The sequence below is a fragment of the Palaemon carinicauda genome, chromosome 1, assembly GCF_036898095.1.
Source record: "Palaemon carinicauda isolate YSFRI2023 chromosome 1, ASM3689809v2, whole genome shotgun sequence".
Taxonomy (NCBI): domain Eukaryota; kingdom Metazoa; phylum Arthropoda; class Malacostraca; order Decapoda; family Palaemonidae; genus Palaemon; species Palaemon carinicauda.
The window spans coordinates 19,453,919-19,461,418 of NC_090725.1; the positions used below are offsets into that span (position 1 = coordinate 19,453,919).

General features: G+C 36.4%; 1 protein-coding gene across 1 annotated transcript in view; it reads left to right on the forward strand.

Moving 5' to 3' along the window:
- Positions 1-7,500, forward strand: part of LOC137623469 (uncharacterized) — an 802,186-nt gene that overhangs the window by 593,277 nt on the left and 201,409 nt on the right. Inside the window, 2 exon segments of the mRNA XM_068354607.1 lie at positions 966-1,112; positions 1,676-1,798. Coding sequence (XP_068210708.1) covers positions 966-1,112; positions 1,676-1,798 — 270 coding nt within the window.

Below are 7,500 nucleotides of genomic sequence, written 5' to 3' on the forward strand. Positions count from 1 at the left end.
AGGCTAGCAGCCTTGAACAGAAACAAAGAAAAAGGAGGCTGCAAGTGGATACTGCTGAAAGGTAGCGTGATGTAGTCTACTGCTAGGCTGCTTCACCGGCAAATACTTCACTTCCATACAATACCATTAGAAGTAGTTCCTCAAGAATACACACACCCGCTGACTCATCCCTCACTGGTACATCATGTCCTTACGAATGCCGTTGGCTTGGCAGACTCAACACCTCTTTTGCAAAGAGCCACTCAAGCCATCCAATACCGATATTGGCTCATGGGTATCAGGCTTGTGAAGACATACTGGGTCTCCTGTAAGAAACCACTTATGGGAAAGCTGGTCCAATGCAGGAAGAGGAGTTATCTCCACAGCAGCAGCAACAGTAGTTGACCTACTGGTGGCAGGAGTCACAGGAATAGTTGGAAGTGGGGCAAGAGGATCATCAGGTTATGCCAGAGCAGCAACTTTGACATCCACTGTAGTGAATGCGGCATATAGACCAACAGGATGAGAGTAATTTTCACTATTTGAATCCGGTGTAAACGTATTGTTTGGCAAGATGTTTGAGCTCACCAACAGGCAGGTCAGGAGCATGTGAAATGGGTTAACCAGTGTGTGACCACAAGTCCACATCATCGAACATGAGCGACTATGCTAAAAATTTCAAGGGAGTCCAGAAGGTTAACTGATTTTCTTGGGGGTGGCACAACTAGTGAAGAGAGTAGGCATTTTGCACCACATCTGAAGAAGGCACATTAGGAACTTACTTGTCCATTTGATCTTCCAGATGAATGAGTAACACTTGATTAACTGATCAAAGAACTCCACTGCCCCTATATAAAGGCAAAAGGTACTGATGATCTGGGGGCTGCTGGAGATTGACCTCTTCAAGTACCATTCATCCCTAGCTCCTCATGCATCCCTGAGTTATGAACAACTAGTGGAGTCATTGATGGTGTTGGTGATTATAGTCACCAGATGAGCATTCTGCAGATGACACAAGTGCTCCCCTTCCTACAGATATGAATAGTGTTCTGAGGAACATTTTGCTTTGCCAAATCCTTCAGCAAAGTAGATGCCCCCGTTGTAAGATGAAGTCCCTAAACAATGGACATAATGTCAGTACAATAGCTCGGGCAAATCCACAGAATTGTAGTATTTGTCCATGTAGATGTGATACCCAAAGCCAAATAAGGAATACAATAGCATTAACATAATAGCACTCATGGTCAAGGAAGTCTTTCTGTAGGTAATTCAAATACATACAATAACTTCACCTGATGAAGCATGTACAGCTTCACTTCATGTTTTTTTTCAGTTTCTGGGACTCTTACATCTTCAGTGAAAGACGGCCCTTGTACGGCATCATGCCCCCATCCAGCAATTCCATTGAGGAAGAATAGAAGAAAATCAACTATATTTGCAGGTGTTGCTGTCACCTAAGGATTACCTGTGAAAGGGTGGAACTTCAAGGGATGTTGGGTCATGTGTAGACCCTGATTCATCATTGGAATGGGGGAGGGGAGTCATGTGTTCACTCCCCACACCACCCCTTGCACTTCCCCTCTGACAAGTAGCACTACCTTCCACTCTGTGTCAGCTAACACCATGATGCCTCTGATGGCTATGGAGAGTCTGATTGTTAAGCTCAGAATCAGAATCAACCCGATCTCCAACACAGATACCACTATCAACACCATCAACAGGCCTGAAATCACTGAAAAAATATTCGAAAGCATCTCCAACACCACCTATACCACTCCCTAAACTACTGTCTAAACAACTTCCAAAAACATCTCCAAGAGTAAAACCACAAACATCACATGGCAGTATAAAAACAATCTTTAAAAGATCTGCAACACCATCTACAACATACCTTCAACACCAACACCATGCGCTGAAGCAATCTCGAAACAACATCCAAAAGCATCTCCAACACCACCTCCAACACAGCTCCCAACACCATCAACAGCCCCTAAACCACTTTCAAAATGACCAAAAGCATCTCCAACAACACCCCTAACAACAACAATGGTCCCTCGTCACATGGGTTTATACCATTACATAAACCCCATTCCATAAACACTTGCACGTTTCTTTACATCTTTTTCCGAACACCTTCACTATCACTTTCACCCTCCGCCACTCTGTTGTCACTATCGTCACTGAAATTCCACCTCTCAACACTTGACAAATAATGAGATACCGAATCCGATACATTCACATCTGGAACAAGATTTTTCTGGGAGTCAGATTAATTCTATAAGTCCAAATTGCACTTGCATAATCCAAGTTTTACTCAGATGTTGAAGCAGAACTTCAAATAGCATCCTCTTACCTTTCCTGAAAAAATCAAAGTCGTTATATGACCCCTTAAAAGTCCTTAGAATGTAAAAAAGAAAAAAATTCCTGACATCACTACCGTCACTAAAATGTTCCCAAAGTCTTTCTGCAATATTAGGTGCAACATAAATAACAATCAAAACGTATAGCAAGCCTAAATATACCTTAGCATACGCACATGAGCTTCCTACTCTTAACAAAGAGTAAAGGCTCTTTACGGTATTTGATGAATGCACAGCCAATATGCAGGCCGATTCGTTATTCCAGACCCATAGTGCGGAAATTCAATTAAGGCACTACCACTAGCATAGAGTAATTTTTCACTTATACATAATTTCGACTTTTAAAGAATATTAGAAAAAGCATATAAATATATATTTGAGTACTTATATTACGTCCATCAGTCGTCTAGGAAATGATATCTTTCAGACGTATATCCCATCCATCAGTTGTCAAAAATGTAAAGACGTTAAAATCCTAAAGGGAAAAAAAATGCTTAAAATCTGATAAAAGGTCACAATCTTTCCTGACCAAAACTCTTGAGGTGTGTACATTACAAATTCATGGATTAATCTTAAAACCAACACGTATATTTATCTAAGATCACTTTTGTCCTTTTAATGTTTCTGGCCTGATAGGTCCCATGGATAAGCAATTCGATTAATTGTTTCAATTTAATAATCTCCGATTCATTATTCCACATAGTTTGCCATTTTGCTATTTTCCAAGGCTTCAATGTGGTTTCATAGTAGTTCTAAAGGGAAAATTTTATGCCGAGTTGTAAAGTTTATGGCTGATTTAGCAGCAATAGCTGGTTTTTCAGTACCAACAACCCCACCACGGGCCGGAATCGAGTATAATTCAATGGTTACTTGGCAAACTATTACTGTACTGTATATTTTGAGAATGGCTGTAAACTGTATGATAGGCTTAATACTTAGAATGACTGTTAAAAATAAAATGAAAGTAAGGTAAAACTTATAGTGCACTGTACATAATTTTTACGCTTCAACCTTATATGTAAAGATCCTGAGTTCGCTACTGAACTGAATTGCTCAGGATTATTGAAATTCTATCTGCAAGTGTCGACGTGTATTATCATACGAGTTGAGATATGTCTGTATGAATACATACCTATAATATAAAACATACGCACATGAGCTTCCTACTCTTAACAAAGAGTAAAGGCTCTTTACGGTATTGATGAATGCACAGCCAATATGCAGGCCGATTCGTTATTCCAGACCCATACCTATAATATATAAACAAATATATATATATATGTATATATATATATATATATATATGTATATATATATACATATACATAACATATATATATATATATATACATATACATAATATATATATATATATATATATATTATGTATATGTATATATATATATATACATACATATATATATATATATATATATATACATATACATATATATATACACACACATATATATATATATATATATGTGTGTGTGTGTGTGTGTGTGTGTGCATTCAGTTTTTAAACTAATCCTATGTATAAAAAATAGATATAGGTCCTTAGTTACATCATTTTTTTTTTCTTGGTTTGCTTATTTTCTTATAGAGGATAAACAAAAGAAACATGTTATTTTGTAGTAGAGAAATGGTAAAAAGCTATCGAAGAAAGAAAATTAAGTACTAAAGTATTAGGTATTTATTGTTCGAGGAGTTTATATATTTTTTTTTTTTACCAGCAATTAATTCCAGCTGAAAAATAAAAAAAAATGGCAGTTCATCGGATGACCGCACCGACAAATGTGATTAAAGCAATCATAGTGCATATCTTTCCAATGTGCTGCCAACCTTTATCAGCGAGGAGTTTCACATAGAGGATAACTCCTGTACAGCAGTCCCGAAACACAGCCTCAATGGTACATTATATCATGTGCTCCATGATGCCAGTATGAGCAATAGCATGACGGTACACGCGACCCTTAACCAGCTACCACAAAAGACAACCAGGGAGGGTTGCCATGTATTACAACACTTTTACATCTATTTCAAAGAAAAATTACACTTGTTTCCAAAACCTAAATGTTTATCTTCTATGAGAGAGAGAGAGAGAGAGAGAGAGAGAGAGAGAGAGAGAGAGAGTGTGTGTACCGTAGTTGTGTACAGCATGTACATTATGTCTACTGTATCCAAATGCCTGAATCTAGATAGCCAGTAGTATTTAATGTTTTATGGATGGAAAAGAGGATTGGTAGCGTACAATGCATACCACCTTCTTGTACCGTACCCGGTAATAATCAATACTCCACTGTACTCCGTGATGCAACCAAAAACTTTAAATATAAAAGAGGTCCATGTGTTGATATTATAACAGTTATTGTGCCGCTATATTATACGGTCTCTCTCTCTCTCTCTCTCTCTCTCTCTCTCTCTCTCTCTCTCAAATGCTATACGGACAATAATATACAGTATTTGGCACTGGGCTGTACAGCAATTGTTCTCAATTGAAGGTGCCAGGACCACATTGGGCCAGTGAATATCGAGTAGGGGGCCACAGGGGTTTTTGGAAAATCAGAAAAATAATGAAAATACAAATAAATTGATAATAACTAAACACTAACAAGAACTGCACAGTAACATTATCAATTTTACTATTATCAATGTTAAAATTTCATGCTATAATACGAATGCCTGAATGAGAACAGATATCATTAGATTTTGGCCAGTATATAACAATTTATAGTTGAATAGAATTAATATCGCAATACAGGTACCCGGTAGCCGAGGGTAATTCTGAACTGGGCAACAACATTATCTTAATATTTCAATGTGAATTCAAGACATGAGAGTTTTGCCCCGATAGTTTTTACTTTTTTTAAAGTTTAAAATGGAACATCTATTAATCAAATAAAATACGTATCACGATACCTGCAATCAAGCCCTATCTTAAACAAGGCTGCAATATGAATACTTGAATAAGAATACGGATGTGCTAATGGTGATTTCATAAGTTTAAGAAGATGAATCTCTCTCTCTCTCTCTTAACCTTCATCTCTCTTTATTTTCTTAGATTGTAAAGTGAAGATGGCGAATCTTTTCCCTCGTATACCGAAACGAAAGATATTTTAAGGTAGTTTGGAGCTTACTAAATCATTAAAAGTGGAGAAGACCAAAAAGAAAAAAGGAGTTATTGGGATAAGATAAAGTAGGAAATATGAATCAAGTTATCTTGACTTATTTTCAAAGACTGGCAGTGAGGCTATAGCTCAACCATAGTATGTAGTATGTTTTTATACGCTCTCAAAGTGAAAGTAAGAAGACAGTAAATCTTAAACAGCATTTAAATACTAAACCTTGAGCATTTTTCCTGCGAACTGCAAAGGAGTTGTGTTGTACTCACGGAGGGATAAAATGTACAAGTAGTGATAAGATTATACTTAAGCCGTATATCTTCTTTTCCAGAAATTGATAAGAGTAAAAGCCAAACTCAACCGGAAAAACATTAGTTAGGCCTGGTTTTAGTTCATATTTTACATGTTTTCAGTGAATTTGGTGAAGATAAAGTAAAGCCAGTGAAGATAATGTATTTATCAAAATTAGATACATTTAAGCGTGAAATCACAGCAATGTCTGAAGATATATTGACGTAGTGCACTATCCAAATAGATAAGTCCACTGATATCTCTAAGGTGCCAGTTATTATCATAGAGTGAATAAAACCCTTGTGAGAAAATTAAACCATAGGATTCTTTGTTTTTCAAGGAACTACGAATAAATTCTCCACAGACATATTAGAAAGACTTGACAATTTTATGAGATATAACAAAGGAGCTGGTCAATTATTATTGGCGTGCATACAGAGGGGTAGTTATAAAACAGAAAACGGCCAATTCCACTCATTGTTTCTTACACAAAAGAGGTACTTCCTACCAAAGAAATGGAACCCGAATTGCATACTGTTATGAATACAGCAGTGACTGTGGTTAACTTGATCAAATCAAGAGCAGCTAACAGAAGATTATTCATTGTGTTCAGTAAAGATGTTGGAGCTAAACTCCACTCACTACTTCACACAGAGGTGGCTCTCACGTGAACGAAAACTGTCACAGCTGATTAGTCGGCGAATAGAGGTAGGCCTGAAAAATGTTCTTTCAGAAAAGAAGCACAAAGTTGTAGATTTGTTCATGGGCCACTAATGGCTTGGGGAACTAGCATTACTAATGGTGCAAATACAAATGGTATCTTATTATGATGTGTCAAGGAATTTGAAAGAATATTATATCTATGGAAATCCTGTATTTTATCAGGAATTATTGATAATTTTTTAAATATATGTAATTTTATATAATAATAATAATAATAATAATAATAATAATAATAATAATAATAATAATAATAATAATAATAATAATAATAATTGTTAACTTATAATTTAGCATCAGGGATTAGATGTAAGAGGTATAATGGCTATTACCTAATATAATGGGCACATAAAAGCGTTTAGCTACCCCAATACAATGAAAAACGTCAAGGGACCCTCCAACCAAAATCATATTCCAAACACATAGGGTTATACCAAAATGCCGTGTCTAGATTCCTATAAAACCTACTTTGAATTTACGAAAAAAAAAAAAAAAATCCCTTCCAAGGAGAATAATTCAGCATAAGTGCTTTTGGATATCTTCAATCATACAACCAACTGAAACCACGGATCATCTGGCATTGGTAACCCATAGCTTTTGGAGGCAGATGTCGGTTCAAATGTCAGATGATGCATCCCATAAACAAACGACTCTCTCTCTCTCTCTCTCTCTCTCTCTCTCTCTCTCTCTCTCTCTCTCTCTCAAGAGGCCTAGCATTCAGATCTCATGAATGAAGTTTTCCTTCACCCATCATTAAAACGAATTAGGAAGAATAATAGCTCAGTTGTGACTCGGCCATAATGAAATGGGAAGTCTACTGTCTTACTATTCACAGTATATCACTTCTTTGTATATGCTGATGCATTACCTGTTCATTACAGTTGTTTTGTACATATAACACGTAATTGTGTGTCCATATATATATATATATATATACACACACACACATATATATATATATATATATGTATATATATACATACTGTACATATATGTGTGTGTGCGTGCGTGCGTGCGTTGGTGCGTGC